Source organism: Dryobates pubescens, chromosome 23 (genome assembly GCF_014839835.1).
Source record: "Dryobates pubescens isolate bDryPub1 chromosome 23, bDryPub1.pri, whole genome shotgun sequence".
In the NCBI taxonomy this organism is placed as follows: Eukaryota; Metazoa; Chordata; class Aves; order Piciformes; family Picidae; genus Dryobates; species Dryobates pubescens.
In genome coordinates, this window is record NC_071634.1 from 8,488,271 (window position 1) to 8,511,887 (window position 23,617).

Consider the following 23,617-nt stretch of genomic DNA (forward strand, 5'->3'; position numbering starts at 1 on the left):
TCTCTGCTCTCAAAGGGTCTGCAGGTGTCCTGCTGCCCCTCGTGGTGCTGGTGGTGTAGGGAAGGAGAGCAAAGAGATCCTGGTTGGTGGGGCTTGTGGCCTTCCCTTTGGAAGGAAGGAGGGGTCTGCCCTGCCCAGGGACCTGCTCCAGCTGGATAGCCCAGGAGTTTCCTGGGATGTCCTATTTCAGCTGCATTCCAGATCAGCCACTTCTGCTGGGAAGCTTGGCAGCTCTCTGTCCCCAAGCAAGAATGACAGCAGGGCCCTCTGCCTGACCCCCCTGCCCAGGCTTCCCTCAGCATGGCAAAGGCCATCAGAAACTTCTTACTGCTCTTGCAGGGCTTTTGACAAACTGAAACCCAACCAACACCCTGAAGCAGCCCATGAGATGCCCCCCCAGGGGAGCTGGTTTGGTTGCCTCTACAAAAGAGATGAGCAAATCAAGGAGGATGTGGGGCAGTGCTGGTGGAGGGAAGCTCCTGACACCTTCTCTTCTCTTTTCCAGGCTATTTTAGCTCCCAGCACAAGGCAGTCTTTTGTCTGCCTTGCCTGCCTGGATCATTCTGCAAGTAAGAGCTCTGCTGGTGGTGCTGGCTCTCAGGTGCACAGGAGGGGAGGGGTCCCATTAGCCCCTGGGCTCAGAGACCTGACAGTGGCCAAAGGCAAGCCCCTGGCATTGCAGCTGTAGGGATGCTGAGCCCTGGTGAGCAAGGAGTGGAATGATGGAGGGGAACCTCCTGGCTGGATGTGGAGGTGCCCCGGGGTGAGGTGGTGAAGCATCAGCTTGCAGCCCACCTCTGCCACCCTCTCTAGCCAGCTGTGCTGGCACAGGGATCCAGCTGGGCATCACCCTGGGGTCTGCAGAGTCAAGCTGAGCTGCTGGTTGGTTTGCCCTGAGCCGAGGTGTGCAGAAGGCAGTAGCTAAAGGATCCTGGCTGAGCTGTCACCTCTGTGGTGGGAGAGAGGCCCCAGAGAGGTGCTGGGGGGACATCTTCTGATGGGCTCACACCCTGCTGTGTAGGGATGCCTGCATGGGGCTGTGGGGCTTGTGTCCACGGCAGGTGAATTGTCCCCTGGAGACTTACAAAATCATAGAATGGTTTGGGTTGGAAGGCACCTTGAAGATCATCTAGTTCCAACCCCCTGCCATGGGCAGGGACACCTCCTTCTTGACCAGCTTGCTGAAGGCCCCATCCAGCCTGCCCCTGAACAGCTGCAAGATACTTCCCTTCTGCCCTCACCTTGAGCTTGTCTGACCCACGTTGTGCAGCAGAGCTCTGCTGAGCCGTGACTAAATTGCCACCAGCCTGGACCCAGAGCCTGGCAGCATCACAGGTCTCTCTCCCAGCTCCCTTCAGCACCTGCTGGCCAGTTCCTGGCAGCTTTGCTAGGGCATAGCAGCTGCTGGGGCAGTAAGTTCCCCCAAGTGCCCTGCAAATCAGCAGCAGGAGGACAGAGATGCCATCGTGTGCCCTGGGTGGACACGAGAGGAGCCAGCCTGGACAGGAACACCCTGAGCACACACGAGATGGCAAAGGCTTAGCCAAAGGCAGACCCTGGAGACTTCAGGGCCATATGGAAGAGGGCTTTGGTTGGGCTGCTCTGGTCTTGGCAGGGCCTGTCCTGCAGCCCTGTCTGCCTTGTCTCCCCTCCAGCACCACCGGCTGCACAGCGTGCCAGCCGTGCCCGGCTGGGCAGGAGGCTCTGCAGGAGGCATCAGAGGAGTGCTCACCCTGCCTGCCAGGTAACCCCTGCCCTGGGCTGGGGGACACCCAGCTGGGACCACAGGGCTTCAGCTTTGATTTCAGATCTCGTTCCTCAGGCCCTGCTCACCCAGAGGGCGCTCTGCCTGCCAGCATCGGTGTCCCAGCTGGCAGCTGCCCTCCTCGTGGTGCTGATGGGAAGCTGCTGAGAGTTCTCAGCCCTCCCAGCTTTCTTTGCTAGGACCTGCTGCTGGAGGCTGTGCCTCTGCCACACCTTCCCACCAGCATGGCTAGTGGCTGAAAGGAAGGCTGGGCCCCTGCATGCCAGGGCTGCCAAAAGCTGCAGCTGGATACAGCTCCAGCAAACGTCTCCATCAGTGGTGGCTGCTTTGCTGAGCAGCCAGGGAATTGCTGGCAGGGGTGGGGCAGGCTCCAAAGGGACCAGAGGCAGAGGGGACATTCAGGGAGGGAGAGTGAGGAAATAATTGTGCCCCTTTCCTTGATGTCTGCAGTTGTATCAGACATCTCAAATGCCATCCAGCAGCAGTGGGAGGGCAGAGCTCTGCGGCTGGTGATGGAGTCTCCACTCTGGGGACAGCAGCACCGGGGACTTCTTGTAGTCAAGGCTGCTTTCAAGCAAGCAGCAAAGCGTTTCCCATGCTGACAGCCAGGACTGCTGTGCCCCACCAGCCCCACAGAGCTTAGGAAACTCTGCTCAGCAAGCTTCCAGCAGCTGGGGGAGGCCTGTGCATCCCGAACTAGAGAGGATGAGCCCTGCTGAGCTGCGGCCCTCCTGCTGCCGTCGAGCCAGAGCTCGCTCCTGAACCCGGCTCCACCACGCTCCCATCACAGCCCCAGCTCCCCTCCAGTCCCCCTGTCCCTGCTGCTTCTGTCTTGTCCCTTTGCCCCCCAGCAAGGCCCAAAGGCCAGGCTCAGCTCCTGCAGTGCACACAGTGTGTTTCACAGTACTGCTCCGGGGGTGAATCAGCCACAGGCAGGCGCAAAGGCTCCAGGGGCTAGCCCCAGGGGCTGATGTTTTGCTTCTCTGTTGGCCTTAGGTATGTTCAGAGGTGCCAGTGACAGCAAATGCCAGCTCTGCAGGACAGGAGAGTACCAGTTACAGAGGGGCAAGGAGAGCTGTGACCCGTGCCCAGAGAACCACTACTGCCCTGTGAGTCTCCAGCAGCTGGGCTGAGAGCCTGGCTGAACATCCACAGCTGTCCTGTGCCTCACCTCCCACCGCTGGATCAGAGTCCCCTTCCTCTTCCTCAGCACAGAGCCCCGAGAGCAGGGGGTGGTGAAAGTTATGGCAGCAGGAGCCTGGCTTCATGCCACCCTGGAAGCTACCTGGTGGCATGGGGCCCTCACTCAGGGGAGTGTCAGGGGATGGGGTGGTCCTGAAGGAGGGGCAGGGGTTGATGTCTGGACTTGGTGTGTAATGACAGCGCCTGCTCTTCAGCCTGCTCTGAGGAACACCCTGGGCTGGACAGGGTGAATTGAGTGATGGCAGGAAGGGCCAGGAGGGTGCTGAGGGGAGAAGCCCTGCCCTGTGGGGAGAGGCTGAGAGAGCTGGGGTGGTTCAGCCTGGAGAAGGCTCAGGGGAGACCTGAGGGACCAGCACATACCAGGTGGCTACCAGGAGGATGGAGACTGCCTTTGTACAAGGAGTCCCATGGAGGAGACGAGGGTGGTGGGGTAAGTTCCTGCTGGGGAGAGTCCCATTGGGCTCCAGAAGAAAATGGGAACAGCTGGACACTGGAATCCTCTGCCAAGGGAAGCAGTGGATTCCCCTCCAGTGCACAGCTGTAAGTCATCTTGGCAGGGTGCTGGGCCAGCTCCTTTCACCTGCACCATCCCCTGGAAAGCCTGGAGCAGGTGGGCCGTGGGGTCCCTTCTGCCCCAGCTGGGATTCCTCATTGGTTTTCATCTGGTTTGTCTTTCTCACTGCTGAAGTGCCACCTCCCTTCACACCAGCTACCCTCTGCAGCCTGCCCTGTGTGCTGGTGCTGAGTGAATTGCTTCTTCCCTTGGGCAGAGCCCGGATGTGACCCCTGTGAGGTGCCCTCCTGACGCCTTCTGCCCCGCAGGCAGCGCGGCGCCGGCCTACTGCATGGAGCTCTTCCTGTACAAGGCAGGGGACTCCTGCCAGCTCACCCCCCTGCTGCTCACCCTCATGGCTGTCTTCTCAGCAGGTGAGCCTTGCTCTTCTCTCTCCTCTGGCAGACCTCTGCAGCTGGCCACATTCACTGCCCCAGCAGTTCTCTGGTGGTTTGTGTTTCTGGAAAGCTGGACCTGCACCAAAGGTCTCCCTGGCTGCTCTCGATGCCAGTGCTGCCCCTCTGCCCCTCTGTAAGTGGGGACAGTGCTGTGTGTGTGCTCTGAAGGGAGGCCACCCCAGTGCTGAACATCCCCTGGCCCTTGCTGTTGGTGCTGGGCTCCACCCAGGAGTTGGAGCTGCCCAGAAGCAGGAAAGAGGACAATTGCCTTTCGCTGTGAGACTTCAGGGTTCTGCTTCCCCCTGTCACTCTCAGGCTGGGGTGCTGGCAGCTTGTGCAGTGCTGGTTGTGTGATGCTGTGTGAAGCAGCAGAAGCCAACCAGCACCTCCTGAGTGGGTGGAGATGCCACCCCCTGGCAGCTCTTCAGGGCAAGCCCCTGGGTGGAGCTTTTGCAGCTGGAAGCCACCCCAGAAACAGTCAATGGCCAAGCAATGACCAAGCTTCTGCAGGCTCAGCAAAGGGGAGCAGGGAGGGTTCTGTGGGCTTTAATCAAAGTTCCAATTACAGATAACAGTCATGATGCAAACAAGCAGCTCCTGCTGCTCTGGCTTGTGAGGAAGGGCAGCTGAGCAAGCTGGGAAGAGGCAGTTTGAAGACTCAGCTTGCCAGGCTGCTGGGCCAGCTCTCATTTCAGCTCTCTTACCTAGAAAGGGTAGCCCAGATGAGCCTTGGGTCCCTCCCAGCCTGGCACTCTGTGAGACTCATCTCCTGGGCACAAGCAGAGGAACAGAAGCCTCACTAAGTGCCACCAGCTCTCTTGCCACAAGATGCTCACCTCTAAGTCCTCAGAGGATGAGGAATTACAGCCTCACCCCCACAGGTTCCTGGGCTGTCAGTGCAGCAGTTGAGTGCCTGCCAAAGGCCCTCACTCCAGTCCAGCTCACTGCTGCTCAAAGGCAGGGAGGAGAGAAGAGATTCCCCACCATGGAGAGCAAAGGTGCTCTGCCACCAGCATAGTGCCAGCTCTTCCCATCAAACTCCCCTCTTGGCACCTGAGCAGAGGACTCTGGAGACAGAGGACAGCAGGGGCTGGAGGAGATGTAGCTTTACCAGCACTGGTTGACTGCTCATCTCCAGAGGCTGAAATGTCCTGGTGGGAATGAGCAAGGCTTGGTCCTGCAAGCTGTGGCTTGGAGCTGCCTGCCTGCCTCTCCACCCCTTGTGCCAGGCTGGAGTCCAAACTTCTGCCCAAATAGCTGCTGAGGTGAGCATTAATTAGCAAGAGCAGAGTATAATGAAGTGCATGGATAGCCTGTCCAAGGGACACAGCCCAGGAACCAGCTCTGCTCATGAACAGGGCTGAGGGGCACAGAGGAGCCAAGCCCTGCCTGGCACAGAGCTGCCTGCCAAGAGGGGTAAAGGGGACAGCTCAAGGGGAACAGCTGGTCAGGCAGAGCAGTTCAGAGTCCTACAATGGTTTGGGTTGGAAGAGACCTTCAAGATCATCTAGTTCCAACCCCTCTGCCTGGGGCAGGGACACCTTCCACCAGCCCAGCTTGCTCAAGGCCTCATCCAACCTGGCCCTGAACACCTCCAGGGAGAGGGCATCCACAGCCTCCCTGGGCAGCCTGTTCCAGTGTCTCACCACCCTCACTGGAAAGAATTTCTTCCTAAGCTCCAATCTCAATCTCCTTTCTTCCAGCTCAAATGCATTGCCCCTTGTCCTGTCACTGCAGGCTCTCCTCAAAAGTCCCTCCCCAGCTCTCCTGGAGCCCCTTCAGGTACTGGAAGGCAACTCTAAGGTCTCCCTGGAGCCTTCTCCTCTCCAGGCTGAACAGCCCCAACTCTCCCAGCCTGTCCCCACAGGGGGGGGTTCTCCAGCCCTCTCATCATCTTCATGGTCTCCTCTGAACTCACTCCAGCAGCTCCATGTCTTCCTTGTGCTGGGGGCACCAGAACTGGAGGCAGTGCTGCAGGTGGCTTCACCATGAGGCTGTCTGCTCAGGCAGCTGAGCTGTGGCCATGTCTGTCTGGCCAGACTGCAGCACAGACACATCCCTGCTCCTCTGTTAGATCACTTTTCCCTGCCAGAAACAATCAACAGCCCTGGCCAAGTATTTCCAGCTCCCTGCCCAGCCCAGAGGGAGTTTTTTCTGACAGCCCTGCTCTCAGTCTAGACTCCCAGTCAGTCTGGGCCAGTTACTTCTTGTGCTTCAGTGTTAGGGCTGTGCAGAGCAAACTCATTTCTCAACAGCATCCTTTGGTGGCAACTGCAATGGACACAGTGCCAAGTGGGAAGCAGCAGCTCCCCAGAGCAGAGGGTAAAGGGAGGGGGAGAGCAGGTTACTGACTGACTTCATTACACCCTGCTGGGGTTTTCTGCAGCTTCCAGAGCAAGAGGGAAAGGCCTGAGCCCAGGCTTTTGTTATTCCAGTGAGCCAGACCCTATTGTGTGCAGAGGATGTGGGAGGAAGATCCACCCATTCATTTAGCAGAAGAGAATGCTGGAGCTGGGAAGCAAGCACCACCTGCCACCTCCCCTTCCCCCCCACAGCTCACACTTCCTTACCTTCCAGGTGGAGTCCTTGCTGCCCTTCTGGCAATTCTGAGAAGACAACAAGGCTACAGCAAGGAATCCTTCAAGTCTCTCCTGCTGCCCAGAGGCTCAGGACAACACCCAACATATGGTGGGATGGAGCACACAGAACCAGTCTATGCTGGCTGGTAGCAATGGACATGCCACCACTGCTCTTTCCTCTGGGGCCAGGTAGATCTGGGCCTGCAGGCAAGATGTTGAGCCACCAGCAACCTGTTTGGCATTGCTGAAGTGCTGAGAAATAAGCCAAGGGTTTGGGTGGGAAGGGACCTTCAAGATCATCTAGTTCCAACCCCGCTGCCAGGGGCAGGGACACCTCCTAATGGGTAATGGGACAGGGTGGACTTGATGGTCTTTGAGGTCTTTTCCAACCTTGCTGATTCTGTGATTCTGTAGCTTCAAACTGGATTTAGATGAGACTTGAGGAGGAAATTCTTCCCCAGGAGGGTGGTAAAGCACTGGAGCAGGTTGCCCAGAGAAGCTGTGGAGGCTCCAAGCCTGGCAGTGTTTAAAGGCAGGGGGGGAGAAGCCTTAAGCAAGCTGGGCTGGTAGGAGGTGTTCTTGCCCATGGCAGGGGGGATGGCACCAGAAGGTCACTTCCACCCCCAGCCATTCTAGGATTCTACTCTGGCTCAGCAGCAACATGCCCAGTACCTCTCTACCCACCCCCCTGAGGTCACTGCAGGCCATGGGCAGAGCTCTCCCCATCCTCTCCCACTGCTGGGTGAGCTGGCTCTTGTGCCTGCTGAGAACCCAACACAATGGCATTTAGAATAGAATAGACCAGACCAGGTTGGAAGAGACCTTTGAGATCATAGAGTCCAACCTATCTCTCAACACCATCTAATCAACTAAACCATGGCACCAAGCACCCCATCCAGTCTCTTCCTAAACACCTCCACTGATGGTGACTCCACCACCTCCCCAGGCAGCACATTCCAATGGCAAATCTCTCTCTCCATGAAGAATTTCTTCCTAGCATCCAGCCTAAACCTCCCCTGGTGCAGCTTGAGACTGTGTCCTCTTGTTCTGGTGCTGGTTGCCTGGGAGATGAGACCAACCCCCACCTGGCTACAACCTCCCTTCAGGCAGTTGTAGAGAGCAAGAAGGTCTCCTCTGAGCCTCCTCTTCTCCAGGCTAAGCAACCCCAGCTCCCTCAGCCTCTCCTCACAGGGCTGTGATCCAAACCCCCCCCCCCAGCTTTGTTGCCCTTCTCTGGACACCTTCCAGCAACTCAACATCTTTCCTAAACTGAGGGGCCCAGAACTCAAGGTGTGGCCTAACCAGTGCTGAGTACAGGGCAGAATGACCTCCCTGCTCCTGCTGGCCACACTGTTCCTGATGCAGGCCAGGATGCCATTGGCCTTCTTGGCCCCCTGCTGGCTCATGTTCAGCCTACTATCAACCAGTACCCCCAGGTCCCTTTCTGCCTGGCTGCTCTCCAGCCACTCTGCCCCCAGCCTGCTGCACTGCCTGGGGTTGCTGTGGCCAATGTGCAGAACCCGGCACTTGGATGTGCTCAATCTCAATTTCACAGGACCTGATGCTCTGAAAGGTCCTTGCCAGCAGACCTTTCATTCCCCAAAACTGGTGCCCAAAGTGCCTGGAGCTGTTGTGCATCTATCCACCCCCCCCTAGGCACAAATAAGGAAGGAGCAAGTTCTTAAATAACTAGGAATAAATTTTAATATCTCATAAGACACTGAAGTTTCTCAAGCAGTCAGACATGGGATAACGTGACTCAACACCAGGGGAAGGAGAAAACAAAAGGCTTTCCAGACATTTTTGCTGTTCCAAGGCATTACAAACTCAAAGCAGACCCTACAGGAGCTGGCCATGAACACAGAGCTACTGCCCACAGCAGACATTCCATTCTGATCCCTCTTCCCAGCCCGGATGAGAGCGCAGCGAGCACAGGCGGCTGCAAAGGGCTCCCCTGCTTGCTGCTGGGGTGGCTGGCTGTTGGGCAGCAGCTTTTGAAGAGCCTGCTGGAGGAGGAAAGAGCTCTGTCTACCTTGCTGGGCAAGACACCAAGGACATCAAGTTAATGCCACACAAGATGCTTTGGGAAAGGTTTCCTGTTGAGTGATACACAGCCTCCAGCTGCAGCGTGAGAAAGCTTCCTCTCTCCTGGTGGCTGTCTCGTGGGTGGTGGGAGAAGGGCAAGAGTTGAGCCTTTGATGCCTTGGTTTTGGTGGTGCTTTTCCTTTTTTGCAATAAAACTTCAGCCTTTTGTTGGTTGGTTTGTTTGTTTTCCCCCAGTGCTGCAGAGTAAGGTACAGAAGCCTTCATTTAAAAGACACCTAAAAACCTAAAGGTCAGAAACTACAATTCTACCAGATCACCACCTGAGTGACTTAGCTGAGCTCGTGGGGTTGCATGGTCAGTACCTACTCAGGGAGAACATGATCCACCTGTCTTTCAGAGCCCAAAGTCCATGATCAGTAGAAGGAACAAGTTCCCAAGCAACTCCCAGCTCCTCCTTTGCAGTCTCAGTGATGCAAGCCTTCACTGGCCCAAGGAGCTGAGTAGTAAAGAGCAGAGAAGAGGTAGAAGGCAGCAGAAAGTCAAACAGCCACTTGCTCAGACCTGTGGGGGTGAATGTAACCCGGTGGGGAAAGCACTGAGGGATGGCTTTGAACACCCAAGTCGTTATTTACCCACAGAGAGACACACAAGGGGTGGCTGTCCTGTATCCTGCCATACTAACTGTGCTTGTCAGCCCGCCAGTGAGGCAGGCAGGGAGCTGGAGGTGCTACTGCAGCAGTGCCAGTCAGTAACTATCTGAGGTGGTGGCTTCTGGAAGTGGGTATCTGCCTCTGAGGGCCTGGGCTGCAACTGTTCCAGGGGGCCTGAGCTGTGAGGCCTCTGGACGAAGAGGAGAAAGCAACAGAACAACTAAAATAAGCTTCACAAATTCTAACAGCAGTGGAATGTCAGGGGCAACATGTTACAATCACTTAAAGGTATTCTTCTAAAGCCTTCCTTCCATGGAAGAGCAGTCAAGGAATGGTCCCAATGGCATCAAATTCCTTCATTTGGTTTAAAAGCAACCGAGGGAACCCTTGCTGCTTGACAGCCTGCTCTCACCTGCCTCCCCTCAACTCCTAGAAGCAGAGAGCCACACACAGTGCCCATTCCTGGGTGGCCTTTTGGGCACAGGCCCTATGCTTCAGTCCTCCTGTAACATGTTCTTACAGCAGAGGGAATGCTCCTCTCAAAAAAGCTATTGGGAAATCCTGGGGTTTGGCTTGAGGGCAAGGCTTGGCACACCACTCCAGGCAGTGCCACCCTGGGGCACTTGCCCCTGCTTTCAGCTGTGCCATGGCTTCAGAAAAGAATCAGCTGGGGAAACCAAAATCAGAGCAACCTTCCAAGGGTGTGTGGAGAAAACTTGCTTCAAGGAACAAAAGGAGAAGCCAAAGAGCTCAGGGGTAGGGCAATGCCACATTTCAAACCTCTTTCCCATCCTTATCTGCTAATAGAAAACCAAAAAGCTTTTACTCCTTGGGGGACAAAAGGTGGTGGGGGGAGAGTTCCAGCATTCCACAAACTAAACTCTGCAATCAAATCCTGAAGGGATACCTTGGGGAAGGAAAAACAGAACAAAGCAGAACAGAACAAAACAAAACAAACCAAAGCAAAGCAAACCAGAACAAAACAAACCAGAACAAAGCAGAGCAAAACAGAACAAAGCAAAACCCAACAGAACAAACCAAAAGCAAACCAAAACAACCCACCCCCAACCCAACTGAAGACACACTTCCATGACACAGCAAGGCTTCATTCCAAAGGGCTACACAGAGTTTCTGCACTACTACAGGGCAAACTAAGCTAGAAACACACAGGAGTTACTACCCAGAGGTGAAGGTGCACAGTGTGCTTCCCTAGGCTTGCAATGCTGCCTCCTCACACACCAAGGACAGGCACTGGGGAAGAAAAGAGGTAAAAAACTTTTTCCTTTACAATTTCCACCACCCCCCCCTGACACTTCTAATATTTCCATCAAGACTAAACCTTGTGTAAGTTTTCCCTCCCTCACTGCAAGTGTGAGCACCTAAGGAAGGTGTGGGTGTGTGTGGCAAAGAATTCCAAGCAGCTTTGCTGACACAAGGTGGTGGTGAGGAGAGGGTGGAGAGCAGGAGGCTCTGAACAAGTCAAACCTCACTGCAAGTTTGCCAGTTTGATACAAACTGGATCAAGAGGACCAGAGCTGGGCTACCTTTCACATCAAAACTGCTCTTTCCCTGCTGCTTCAGCTACCCAGCTCCTTCTGAACTGGTTGGTTTGGAGCTGGTTGGAGCACTGAAGTCATTTCACCTCTTGTTCCACCCGTGGGGTTATGGGCTGTGGGGTTTCTTTTGTTCCTTGTTGGCCAGTTTGATACAAAGCTGATCAAAAGGAGCAGAGCTGGGCTACATTTGCATACTCCAATTGCTCTTTGTGTGCTTCTTCAAAACTCCCCCTCACCTCAGGTTAGTTGAAGCTAATTAGTTTTAGCACTGAAGTCAAGCTTCACCTTTTGTTCTAAGCCATGGGGTTAGTTTTTGTCTTCCTTCTGGGGAATGCTTGGACTTGAAGCTTTCCAAAAGGAAAGTTTGCCTCTCTCTTTTACTTGGCATTAAGGGAAAAGGTAACTGGGAGAGGGGAGGGAGGGCAAAGAATAGGTTTTTAAGATTCATTTGTATTAAAACACAAAAATCCTAGAGTACTGGGGCCAGGCTGCAAACCCAGACTGCACAGCTCTGCAGGGTCACTGCTCTTGGGGACTGCAGGGATTGTAGGGACAAGCTTGGTGCAGAGCTGTCCTGTGCCTCCCCATACCCATCTGTGTTGATAAAAACCCCACCCTGACCCTTGTGAGAGGTCATCTGTGATCTGGTCCCTACAATCCCTTGGATTCCTACAAGACCCCAAATTCCTACAGGAAAAGACAGGAAGAAACACAGTAGAGAAAAACCCAGCTCCCTTCCAAGGTAAGACTTCCCCTGCCTGCTACAGGCTGTGCCTTTCCCACCACACTGCACTTCAGGGGGGGCAGGGTATTTAAAACCATCTCTGTTTAAAAACGACTGGGGAAGAGCTAAGAGCACAAAGAAAGGGTCACAGTGTGGTGAGAGCCAGGGACACAGCTGGCTGATGGGTGGCATTCAAGCACTTGCTCCAAAACACACAAGGCAAGCAAACCTCATTGGGACCACAGGCAGAGCTGTTGCTTACCTACAAGGACTTAGCCAGTCCTTCAGGTAGGAAGTCTGAAAGGACCTCTTAGCTAAAGGGACTTGAGAGCTACTAACTTCTTTCAAGGATACACTAAGTTAAACCTCTGGTGGTGGGCAAAGACTAATCTTCAACCCCTATGCTTACACCTCCCTGGGCTGACTTTAAGCCCCCTCCAAGCTGCAGGCCTTTTGGAGGGCAGGTTTTACATTCGTTCACGATTCAAGTGTAACTGTAATGCTGAGGAGAATCAGTTTGGCTTGTCCTGAAATGCTCTGAACTATGCAGTTCCTTATCAGTGCAGAAGCAGCAGAAGACTGCTGTGGTTGGCTCAGTGGATTTATCAAAACAAAACACTCCCCCCCCACTCCCCTTTCCCCTCCCCAATTCCCTCCCTCCCTCCCCTCTCCCCCTCCCCATGTAACCTTTACAGAATATATGTAAAATTGTGTCCTTCCCTGGTCATATTCACAACTTATCTACAAGATAGTGTTGGCAGCAAGCTCTGCAGTCCATCATTATTTGCGTTCAGCTCTCAGCCACCTGTTCCTCCTTCTCTTGGCCCTCAACTTGCTCAGTTTCCTCCGGGGTCTCTCAGGCTTCTGAGCCTCAACAGAATCCGCCCCCAGGACGTGTTCCGAGCAGCACAACTGTCCGTTCAGCGTGGAGTTCAGTACTGTCCCATCCTGGTGCTCCTTGCAGAAGGAGTTTGGGCAGAAGTGGCAGAAGGAGACAGAAGGCTTGCCACAAACGTCACAGTGGTGCCAGGGACACTCCCACTTCCCTGCCATGGAAAACAAACAGCTCGTTACGGGGAGCGGGGGGAGCCTGGGGCTGGCTTTCGAGGCTCTGCGGTCCAGCAGCTGAACAAAGCACCACGGAGCAAGAATAGGATAGAGTAGAGTAGAGTAGAATAGAATGGAATGGAATGGAATGGAATGGAATGGAATGGAATGGAATGGAATAGAATAGACCAGACCAGGCTGGAAGAGACCTTCAAGATCACCGTGTCCAACCCATCAACCAATCCAACACCACCCAAACAACTAACCCACGGCACCAAGCACCCCATCAAGTCTCCTCCTGAACACCTCCAGTGATGGTGACTCCACCACCTCCCCAGGCAGCCCATTCCAATGTGCAATCACTCTCTCTGTATAGAACTTTTTCCTAACATCTAGCCTGAACCTCCCCTGGTGCAGCCTGAGACTGTGTCCTCTTGTTCTGATACTAGGGAGGAGACCAACCTCCACCTGACTCCAACCTCCTCTTGGGGAATTGTAGAGAGCAATAAGGTCACCCCTGAGTCTCCTCTTCTCCAGGCTAAGCAACCCCAGCTCCCTCAGTCTCTCCTCACAGGGCTGTGTTCCAAATCCCTCCCCAACTTTGTTGCCCTTCTCTGGACATGCTCCAGCAAGTCAACCTCCTTCCTAAACTGAGGGGCCCAGAACTGGACACAGGACTCAAGGTGTGGCCTAACCAGTGCAGTGTCCAGGGGCAGAATGACCTCCCTGCTCCTGCTGGCCACACTGTTCCTGATGCAGGCCAGGATGCCATTGGCCCTCTTGGCTGCCTGGGCGCACTGCAGGCTCATGTTCATCCTACCATCAACCAGCACCCCCAGGTCCCTCTCTGCCTGGCTGCTCTCCAGCCACTCTGCCCCAAGCCTGCAGCACTGCCTGGGGTTGCTGTGGGCAATGTGCAGAACCCGGCACTTGGCTGCTCCAAGATGAGGGAGCAGCTGCTGCAGCTCATCTCAGATCAAAATGCTTCAGCAGCCTTCCAAAGCTCAACTCACAGCAGGAAGTAGCAGACCACACAGAATCCTGGAACGATCTGGGTTGGAAGGGACCTTCAAGATCACCTAGTTCCAACCCCCTGCCACGGGCAGGGACACCTCCCATAGACCAACTTCCTTAAGGCCCCATCCACCCTGCCTCTGAATGCTTGCAGGGCTGGACACTTGACATCATTTCATTTAAATACATCAAGTCCAGCTAGAAGAAATTACTCAGGCTTTACTCACTAGCATTTTACAGGACTTGCAGGCTGGTAGAGCATCCAAACACCCAGCCTACTGCTGCCTCTTTCAGGTTTGCTCCAGGACATCTGGGGTACTTTGCCTGCAGATGCCCTTTTGTCCCAGCTGATTTCACCAGCCATAGTTGCACTTGTGCCTGGAAGAGCAAACTTTGACAGCTCCACTTCCCATCTCACAGAATCCTGCAATGGTTTGGCTTGAAGGAGAACTTCAAGATCAAATTCCAACCCCCCTGCCATGGGCAAGAACACCTCCTGCTTGACCAGGTTGCTCAAGGCCCCATCCAGCCTGGTCTGAAACACTCCCAGGGATAAGGTAGCACAGTTTCTCTGGGCAACCTGTTCCAGTGTCTCACCATCCTCACTGCAAAGAATTTCTTCCTAATGTCCAAACTAAACCTGACACTGCTGACTGGAACCAGTAATTCCTGTGGTTCTGGGACTGTAACCTGATGCTTGCTGCCCTTAACATTCTCCTGCTTGCCTTGTTCCAGATGCTGCTGCTCTTCTTTTGGCTTGAACTCAGCTGGCTGTGTGTATTTCTTAGATAGAGTCAAGGTTTCTGGGACAGGGCCACAGTGCTCCTGCCCCGTGCTGCTCTCAGCTCCCTACAGCTGTAGCACAAGAGGCTCTTTGTTGCCAGAGAGGCAGGAGAAAGGCCACTGCTGGTCTCCATGCTCAAGAGCTCGTGCGATGCAGGAGCTCTCACCACACAAAGCCGACGTTCTCAAGACACCACTCTCGACAAGGTTCCCGAGCAAGAGATGAGGCACCTGCTCAGGCTGCTTGTGTCCATGAGAGGCAAGCTGACTCACCAAAAGGACGTTTCACCAGGCCAAGGCAGGAGAGGTGATAAGCCTTAGTACAGGATTTCCTGTCACACAGCACCAGCTGTCCTCCATCCCCACAGCGGAAACAATCATCCTCGGACTCCTTCTTCCCCTCGTTTTTCGTTCTGCGTCTCCTTGTTCTCTTTTTGGTCTTTTTGCCTTTCTCTTCTGAGGCATTAGTGGAAGAATTCTGAAAGAGTTCAGATGCAAACCTGTCAGTGTCAGTTTTGCAAAGGAAAAAAACCCTGCAGGGCCCAGGAAAACTGCTGGCACTCCTGGCAGAGCGTGCAGACAGGCAAAGGATGGCTTGGTGCAGAGCTGTCCTGGGCCTCACCATCCCCATCTGTGTGGATAAAAACTATGACAGCGTAAGAATATACTCCAAGGTTGTGTTTGGTTGAGTGTTTTCCATCTTGCCAGCCAGGGAAACAGTTAAGCATTTCCTCAGGGGACAGCTAGCATCTCTCCAAGCATCATTAACCCTTTATCACAACACAAAACTGCTCCACCCCAGCGTGTGCCGGAAGGCAAAATCCCCAAGGTTAGTAGAGAAGACACCATCAAAACTTGATGGATTATTACTTGCCTTTGGTCTGTCCCCAAGAAATCCACTGCAGTTTGGGGCACCACATTTGCAGACTGTTTTTTCATTGCCCAGACAGTCAAGGTTGTAATTAAAAGTCAGCTCTGTCCCTGAGGGAGAGAAGAGAGATCCTTTTGCGATGAAGGCCAAAGCAACAGAGGCTATCAAGGTGGTGACAGACAAGTGAAGGTTTCAGTTCTGGTTTGGTACTTGCAGATCTGTTAGCACAGAATTTTCCCCTTCTTTACTGCTCACAAGCACTGGTAGTGATTAGCTAAATGCCAGGACAGCATCAGGGCTTGTGTTTTATAGAATCATGGAACTGTTGAGGTTGGAGGAGACCTTTGAGATCATCACATCCAACTGCTCACCTAGAGCTCACAATCCCACCACTCCTGCTAAGCTACAGCCACTAAACCACATCCCTCAGCACCACATCCACTTGTCTTTACCCACAGGGATGGTGACTTCATCAGCTAAGACATCAACTGGAATTCACAAAACTGTGCATGTGTGTGCTCTACACACACATGATGTGCCTCTGTATCTACACAGCTTGATTCAGCTGTGGGTAGGTAAAGAGGGGTGTGCAGACAAACCAGAACAGAGACTGTCAAACAGCCTCCTACATCCACACCTTGAGCTTATTATCTTCACTTGTAAAGAGGCAGAAGTACTGTTTGAGATCTCTACAACACAAAGTGAGTGCAAGGACACTCATGAGGAGCTCTTTGGTGTTCCCCTAGAAGCAACAAAAAGCAGTCATGGGACTCTCTATTAAAGTAAAAGATCATGAAGCATCTCTGTGGTGTGCTGAGCTCTAGAGATCTCTGCAGTGTATCAGTTAAACCATGACCATTCAGAGAATGGTTTGGGTTGGAAGGGACCTTCAAGATCATTCAGTTCCAACCCCTCTGCCATGGGCAGAGACACCCACCACTAGCCCAGGTTGCTCAAGGCCTCATCCAGCCCGGCTTTGAACACTTCCAGGGAGGGGGCATCCACCACCTCCCTGGGCAACCTGTTCCCGTGTCTCACCACCCTCACTGGAAAGACTTTCTCCCTAATCCCCAGCCTAACTCTGCCTACCTCCAGTTTAAAGCCATTGCCTCTCAATCCTATCGCTGCAAGCCCTTGTAACACATCCCTCCCCAGCTCTTCTGTAGCCCGCTTCAGGTGCTGGAAGGCTGCTCTAAGGTCTCCCTGGAGCCTTCTCCAGGCTGAACAACCTCAACTCCCTCAGCCTGTCCCCACAGGGGAGGTGCTCCAGGCTCATCTTCGCTGCCCCGAAGGGGTTACAGCACGGCCGCGGTAAGGAGGGAGGCGGTGCTGCGGGCAGGCAGGGGGAGCAGCGAGCTCTCTACCTGCAGGGATGTCACAGACGGCGAAGAGGCCGACCCGCGTGTCCCCATGCACTGTCCACTTCAGGGTCTCGCAGTTGGGCTGGCAGCTGTGATTCATGAACCGTGAGTAGTTGCCTTTGGGGCCAGCGTCGATGATACGGTCCTGGGGAGCAAACCGGCAGCATGCTGAGTGGGCTTCCTCCTTCCCTCCCGGCCTCCCCCCCAAGGAAACAACCAGAATAAATCCCCAGAATGTTAGGGGCTTGGAAGGGACCCCTGGAGAGCATTGAGTCCCACCCCCGTGCCACGGCAGGTTCGCCTACAGAAGGTCACAGAGGAACACATCCAGATGGCCTGGGAATGACTCAAGAGAGAGAGACTCCACAGCCTCGCTGGGTGTCTTGGTCCAGTGCTCTGTCACCCTTACATTAGAGAAGCTCCTCCTTGTGTTTAGATGAGAATGGAATGGAATGGAATGGAATGGAATGGAATGGAATGGAATGGAATAGAATAGAATGGAATAGAATAGACCAGACCAGACCAGGTTGCAAAAGACCTTTCATATCATCGACTCCAACCTATCACCCAACACCATCTAATCAACTAAACCATGGCACCAAGTGCCTCATTCAGTCTCTTCTTAAATGATGGTGACTCCACCACCTCCCTGGGCAGCATATTCCAATAGCCAATCTCTCTTTCTGGGAAGAACTTCTTCCTAACATCCAGCCTAAACCTCCCCTGGCACAGCTTGAGACTGTGTCCTCTTGTTCTGGTGTTGGTTGCTTGGGAGAAGAGACCAACCCCCAGCTGGCTACAGCCTCCCTTCAGGGAGTTGTAGACAGCAATAAGGTCTCCTCTGAGCCTCCTCTTCTCCAGGCTAAGCAACCCCAGCTCCCTCAGCCTCTCCTCACAGGGCTGTGCTCCAAACCCCTCCCCAGCTTTGTTGCCCTTCTCTGGACACCTTCCAGCAAGTCAACATCTTTCCTAAACTGAGGGACCCAGAACTGGACACAGGGCTCAAGTTGTGGCCTATGTTCAAGTGTGCCCATGACCCCTTGTCCTCTCACTGTGCACCACTGACCAAAGCCTGGTCCCATCCTCCTGACACCCAGCCTTGATCAGCATAAATTCCATAACTGATTCCAGTGGTTGGACTCAAACCAGACATGGTGTTGCTACCCAGGAGCACATAAGCAAACTGGTGGCAGATGTTGTATTGAAAACTGTAGTGTCTCATGTGGTCTGGAATGTGACACTCCCAAAGCAATACTCATGCTCTAGCTCACACTTTGCCAGCACCCATCACTGCCACAGGGCAGGAGAAGTGTTCTTGTGAGCACTGTGGTGGTCAGCTTAAAGAACCCCATCCCCTCCAGCCAGCCTCATTTACTTTGGGTTCACAAAGCTGTGGTGCATTAACAAACAGTGTGCTGTGGCATTTATCAGCTCACTGTATGGTAACTTGCAGAGATTACCAGTTTCTCACCAGCTTGCTTTGCCCAAATCAGCCCAGTTTAAGCTCAAATATGCTGCTGGTAAACTCAGAAACCCCAACCCCATCCCTGTACCCAACTGTCTTTTCATTTCCATCTCCACCAAACATACCAAATATGAACAAAAGAAAGTCTTGAGATAGCCAGAGCTGCATTCCTTCACAGAGCTGCTGAGGAAAGCTTTGCTTATTTATGACCTGTCCTGACTGCAGCTTCCTCCTAACTGATTTTTGTAATGCAGATGTACAGCTGTCATGCCCATGTGCACCTACATCCAGCCACTCCACAGGAATCTGCAGCTCAGCTCACCATGGCACAGGCATTTCTGCAGGGCAGAACCACACTGAGCATTCATTGGCTACAGCAAGAGTCAAACACTGGTTCTGTCCATAGAATCCTAGAATGGGTTGAGCTGCAAGGGACCTCAAAGACCATTCAGTTCCAACCCCCTGCCATGGGCAGGGACACCTACTACCAGACCAGCTTGCTTAAGGCCCTCCAACCTGCCTTGAAACACTTGCAGGCTTGGAGCCTCCACCAACTTCTCTGGGCAACCTGTTCTAGTGCCTCACCACCCTCCTGGAGGAGAATTTCCTCCAATCTAAATCCAGCTGTGGAACATTCAAGGCAGAAAAGTGCCCTATCAATGTGATCAACAGAAGGAAAAGAGATCAAAGAGATCAAAATGATGTTACAGTTAAATAATGGAGGGGAAAAATAGAAGTGAAACACTGTACCTATCAAATGCAAGGATACAGAGATCAAAATGATGTTACAGCTAAATAATGGAGGGGGGAAAATAGAAGCAAGATACTGTACCTATCAATTGCAAGGATATAGAGATCAAAATAATGTTATAGTTAAATAATGGAGGAGGGAAAATAGAAGTGAAATACTGTACCTACCAAATGCAAGGATACAGAGATCAAAATGATGTTATAGCTAAATAATGGGGGGGGGAAATAGAAGTGAAACACTGTACTATCAAATTCAAGCATATAGAGATCAGGATAATGTTACAGTTAAGTAATGGAGGGGGGAAAATAGAAGTGAATTACTGCACCTTATCAATTGTCAGCATATAGAAGTGGGTGATGTCATTCTCATGTGCATACTTGATCCTCGCCATGCACTCCTCCTCGTCGATCAGCTCCCCAACGTACTCGTTGACAAACTCCCCCTGCAAGACACCCAAGCATCACTAGTCAAGCATGCACCAAGCCCACAGACAGCTGCACAAGCCACCACGCTCTTCTTTGCCAGGCAGGAATGATTCATACCTTTTTAATGTCCCTCTTAGCCACCAGGCCCCAGCCCTTCCCGTCGGTCTTGATGATCTTGGTCTCGGGGTACTGGCGCTTGGTGAAGCATTGGTTCTGGCAGCGCTCGCCCGCCGGGCACACTTGTGGGTGGCACTCGTACATCAGCATCCGATTCAGGCACTCGGAGTCAAAGCCACAAGGGTTCTCATCTGTGGGTTTGCAGTTGCACTTGGGAATCTCAGAAATGTCAGCAGTATAGATCTGCACTTTACCACAAGGTTTATTCACCTGAGTGATACATTAAAATAGTTCAAACGTCACTTTGGAGCACTTGGGAGTCACTGCAAGAGGTATTAGAGTGGTTACTAATTTGGTCTTCCAACACTAGATGTTCAAGCAGAAGGGAAGTTTCACCATCTCATTGATAACTGGCTGGTCAGAGTTTGGCTGACATGGCTTGAAACCAGGCCTGTTTGAAACCAGGCCTGGTCAGAACTGGAGCAGGGTACATTTAGGTTGGACATCAGCAGGAGGTTCTTTACAGAGAGAATGGTGAAATACTGGAACAGGTTGCCCAGAAATGTGGTTGAGGCCCCATCCCTGGAGACATTCAATGTCAAATTTGATGTGGCACTGAGCAACCTGATCTAAACCTGAAGGGCAATGAGGCTGGTGAGGGGTTAGGAGCACAAGCCCTATGAGGAGAGGCTGAGGGAGCTGGGGTTGCTTAGCCTGGAGAAGAGGAGGCTCAGGGGAGACCTTATTGCTGTCTACAACTACCTGAAAGGAGGCTGTAGACAGGTGGGGGTTGGTCTCTTCTCCCAGGCAACCAGTACCAGAACAAGAGGACACAGTCTCAAGCTGTGCCAGGGGAAGTTTAGGCTCAAGGTGTGGAGTAAGTTCTTCAGAGACAGTTGTTAGTTGTTGGAATGTGCTGCCCAGGGAGGTGGTGGAGTCACCATCCCTGGAGGTGTTCAAAAAGGGATTGGATGTGGCACTTGGTGCCATGGTTTAGTCAGTCATGAGGTGTTGGGTGCCAGGTTGGACTTGATGATCTTTGAGGTCTTTTCCAACCTTATTGATTCTGTGCTTCTATCTGGACTCTGTGTGTAGCTGGGATTGTGCAGGCTGGGTAAGGAACCCAGCTTTGGGTCAGCATCCTGCCTGTAGAAGTCATCACACCCTCCCCTCCCCATCTCACCACGCAGTTCATCCTCTCCAGAGCTGTGTTAGGCTTAGTACCCAGAGTAATTTCCTCCAACTTTACCTTGATGTGCTTGTATGGTGGAGGTTTACGTTCGCTCTCCTGCGTTTCTTTGGCTTCTCGCTGCAGCTTGATTTCTCGAAACCGAGCTTCAGCCTCCTGCAAAGCTACAAAAGATTGCTGTCAACAGAAATGCTACAAAGAGGATTCATGCCCCCCAGCCACCAGTGTGCTCAAGTAGCCAAGACCTGAATCAGCAATGGCACAGCCAGCAGCACCAGGGAAGGGATTGTCCCCTCGTACTCAGCACCGGGGAGGCCCCACCTTGAGTACTGGGTTCAAGTTTGGGCCCCTCGCTACAAGAAGGACATCAAGGTGCTGGAGAGAAGGGCAACACAACTGGGGAAGGGTGTGGAGAGCAGGTCTGGCAAGGAGCAGCTGAGGGAACTGGGGTTGGAGAAAAATAGGCTAAGAGAGACCTCATTGCTCTCCACAACTCCCTGAAAAGAGGTTGGAGTGAGGTGGGAACTGGTCTCTTCTCCCTAGTATCAGGTGATAGAACAATAGGAAGTGGCCTGAAACTGTGCCAGGGGAGGGTTGGGTTGTAGATTCAGGACAAATTTCTTTGCTGCAAGAGTGGTCAGGCACTGGAACAGGCTGCCCAGGGAGGTGGTGGAGTCACCATCCCTGGAGATGTTCAAGAAACCTGTGGCCATGGCACCTGGGGACATGGTTTAGTGGCCATGGTGGTGCTGGGTTGATGCTTGGACTCTACGGTCTCGGAGGTTTTTTCCCAGCCCAAACAATTCTAGGATTCTTTGTGTTAAACAAAGATTCACCTCCTATTCCCTAGTCCCATCATGTCATTTTCTTGCTAACAGTGCTCCTGCAGTGTTAATACTCCTACCAGATGGATCTGCTCTATTCTCTCTCCCAGCTACACTTACCGTTTCCTTTGTGGAAGAATCATCAGATATAATCCCAATGAGCTGCTGATTCTTTACGAGACCTTATTGCTCTCTACAGCTACCTGTAGGGAGGTTGTAGCCAGGTGGGGGTTGGTCTCTTCTCTCAGGCAACCAGCACCAGAACAAGACAACAAAGTCTCAAGCTGCACCAGGGGAGGTTTAGGCTGGAGGTTAGGAAGAATTTCTTCCCAGAAAGAGATTGGCCATTGGAATGTGCTGCCCAGGGAGGTGGTGGAGTCACCATCACTGGAGGTGTTTAGGAGGAGAGTGGATGGGGTGCTTGGTGCCATGGTTTAGTTGATTAGATGGTGTTGGGTGATAGGTTGGAGTCGATGATCTCAAAGGTCTCGTTCAACCTGGTTAATTCTATTCTATTCTATTCTATTCTATTCTATTCTATTCTATTCTATTCTATTCTATTCCATCCCATCCCATCCCATCCCATCCCATCCCATCCCATCCCATCCCAGTTCTACTCTACTCTACTCTATTCCTATTCTATTTCTATTCTATTCCATAGACATGAAGGCAAATCTTTAGTGGCTGCTGCCAGCACAACCAGATCATTTTTTGACTTCAGTGTTGCAAAAGAAATGTGCAAGCCAGGCCCCAAGTGACATATGAAGACAAGAAACTCATGAATGTGAGAAGATGAGTTTTGTGATTTTCAGTGGTGTACCATTTTTGAAGACTTTTCCAATTCCTTTGATCCCCTGGTATCTACTGCCCCTGTCTCCCTCCATGTAGGGGAACACCCGTGCCTGGTGTGTCCAGTAGTAATCCTTGGAGCCAAAGAAAAACACAGGAAACTCTCCAATCTCATGCTTCATTTTCTGGATGTTTGGGGGAACGTTTTTGGGATGGCAAACTTCTGCAGGCCACCACCTAGCACAGAAGGACAAACAAAATAACAAACCACAGCATTTTGAGTTACAAAAGACACTTGAACAAACTCACCCTCAACAGCAGTAACTGATGGCTACTTCCAAGGTCCAAATGGATTAAAAACCCTCCCCCCAACCCACTAGGCAACAGGAGAAGCCTTTGGGGGACTTTCTCCTGCCTGCAAGGAGACACAGACACATCAAGCTCCTTGCACCTGGTTAGCAGAACCATTATCAACAAGCCTTGCTGCCACTGTTATCATCAAAGATCAACAGCTATTAATGCTTCCTAGGATAAACCTCACCCACCTCTCTCTCACTCAAAGCTCAAGGCAGGGTGAAACACTGACAAACAGAGTGGCTGATCTCCCAGCCTGCAAGGTGGCAGCTGAGCCAGCTGCCAGTTACACACCAGCTTCAGCATTTGAAGTCAGCTCTGAAACAAAAGGGGCTGAAGGCTCATACAATGGAAGCCACCAAAAATGATCTGAGGGCTGGAGCCTGCTGGTCTAGGAGGACAGGCTGCTGAGATTGTTCAGCCTGGGGAAGGCTCCAATGAGCCCTTCTGGTGGCCAGTCAGTGCTCAAAAGGGCTGAATAAGAAAGCTGGGGACAGGCTTTTGAGCAGGGCCTGTTGTGACAGGACAAGGGGTGATGCTTTAAACTAAAAGAGGGAGATTCAAACTGGAGAGAAGGAAGAATTGGTAAGACACTGGCCCAGGCTGCCCAGAGAGGTGGCAGATGCTCCATCCCTAGGACCATTTCAGGTCTGGTTTCTGGGGCTCTGAGCAACCTGCTCTAGTTGCAGATGTCCCTGCTGAGTGCAGGAGAGTTGGACTAGATGAGCTGGAAAGGTCCCTTCAACCCAAACCAGTCTGTGGTTCTATGATGTCAGAAGACTACAAGGAGTCTTGTATGGATTAGGATTTGGTTGAGACCAACAGTGAAACTCCAAGACTGTGAACCTGAAGCTTTCAAGCAGGTGGGGTCCCTAGTTCAGAGGAATGAGAAATCAGTGCAGAGCAAGGCTGGCCTACAGAAGCAACTCACTAAGCTCCTTAATTAACCATGTCAGTAATGCAAGCCAAGAATCAATCTGTTCACCAGACCTGTAATTTCCTAGTTTAACCCAAATAATATCCTGGAAATGGAGCTTCTTCCCTGCCCTGCAGTCATTGCAGTACCAGCTCCCATCTGGCATTTCAATGTTCAAACAGTCTGGGTGAAACGCTGCAGGACATGACTCACAGCACAACAAGCTTCCTCCTTCAG

General features: G+C 52.6%; 1 protein-coding gene, 1 long non-coding RNA gene and 1 other non-coding gene across 3 annotated transcripts in view; 1 reads left to right on the top strand and 2 right to left on the bottom strand.

The window, feature by feature from the left end:
- Positions 1 to 2,767: 2,767 nt before the first annotated feature.
- Positions 2,768 to 6,843, top strand: LOC128898453 (uncharacterized). The gene is made up of 3 exons (XR_008462834.1): positions 2,768 to 2,874; positions 3,739 to 3,895; positions 6,497 to 6,843. It is a non-coding gene; the product is annotated as an uncharacterized LOC128898453 (long non-coding RNA).
- Positions 6,844 to 12,156: 5,313 nt separating this feature from the next.
- NSD2 (nuclear receptor binding SET domain protein 2) overlaps positions 12,157 to 23,617 on the bottom strand; it is a 78,054-nt gene continuing 66,593 nt past the window's right edge. The window contains exons 15-23 of the mRNA XM_054172400.1: positions 23,455 to 23,611; positions 22,142 to 22,347; positions 20,558 to 20,661; positions 19,309 to 19,578; positions 19,092 to 19,208; positions 16,554 to 16,695; positions 15,193 to 15,299; positions 14,592 to 14,796; positions 12,157 to 12,520 (exon numbers count right to left, since the gene is read on the bottom strand). Coding sequence (XP_054028375.1) covers positions 12,255 to 12,520; positions 14,592 to 14,796; positions 15,193 to 15,299; positions 16,554 to 16,695; positions 19,092 to 19,208; positions 19,309 to 19,578; positions 20,558 to 20,661; positions 22,142 to 22,347; positions 23,455 to 23,611 — 1,574 coding nt within the window. The 3' untranslated portion in view covers positions 12,157 to 12,254. The remainder of the gene's footprint in view (positions 12,521 to 14,591; positions 14,797 to 15,192; positions 15,300 to 16,553; positions 16,696 to 19,091; positions 19,209 to 19,308; positions 19,579 to 20,557; positions 20,662 to 22,141; positions 22,348 to 23,454; positions 23,612 to 23,617) is intronic.
- LOC128898459 (small Cajal body-specific RNA 23) lies at positions 17,745 to 17,875 on the bottom strand. The gene has a single exon (XR_008462839.1). It is a non-coding gene; the product is annotated as a small Cajal body-specific RNA 23 (non-coding RNA).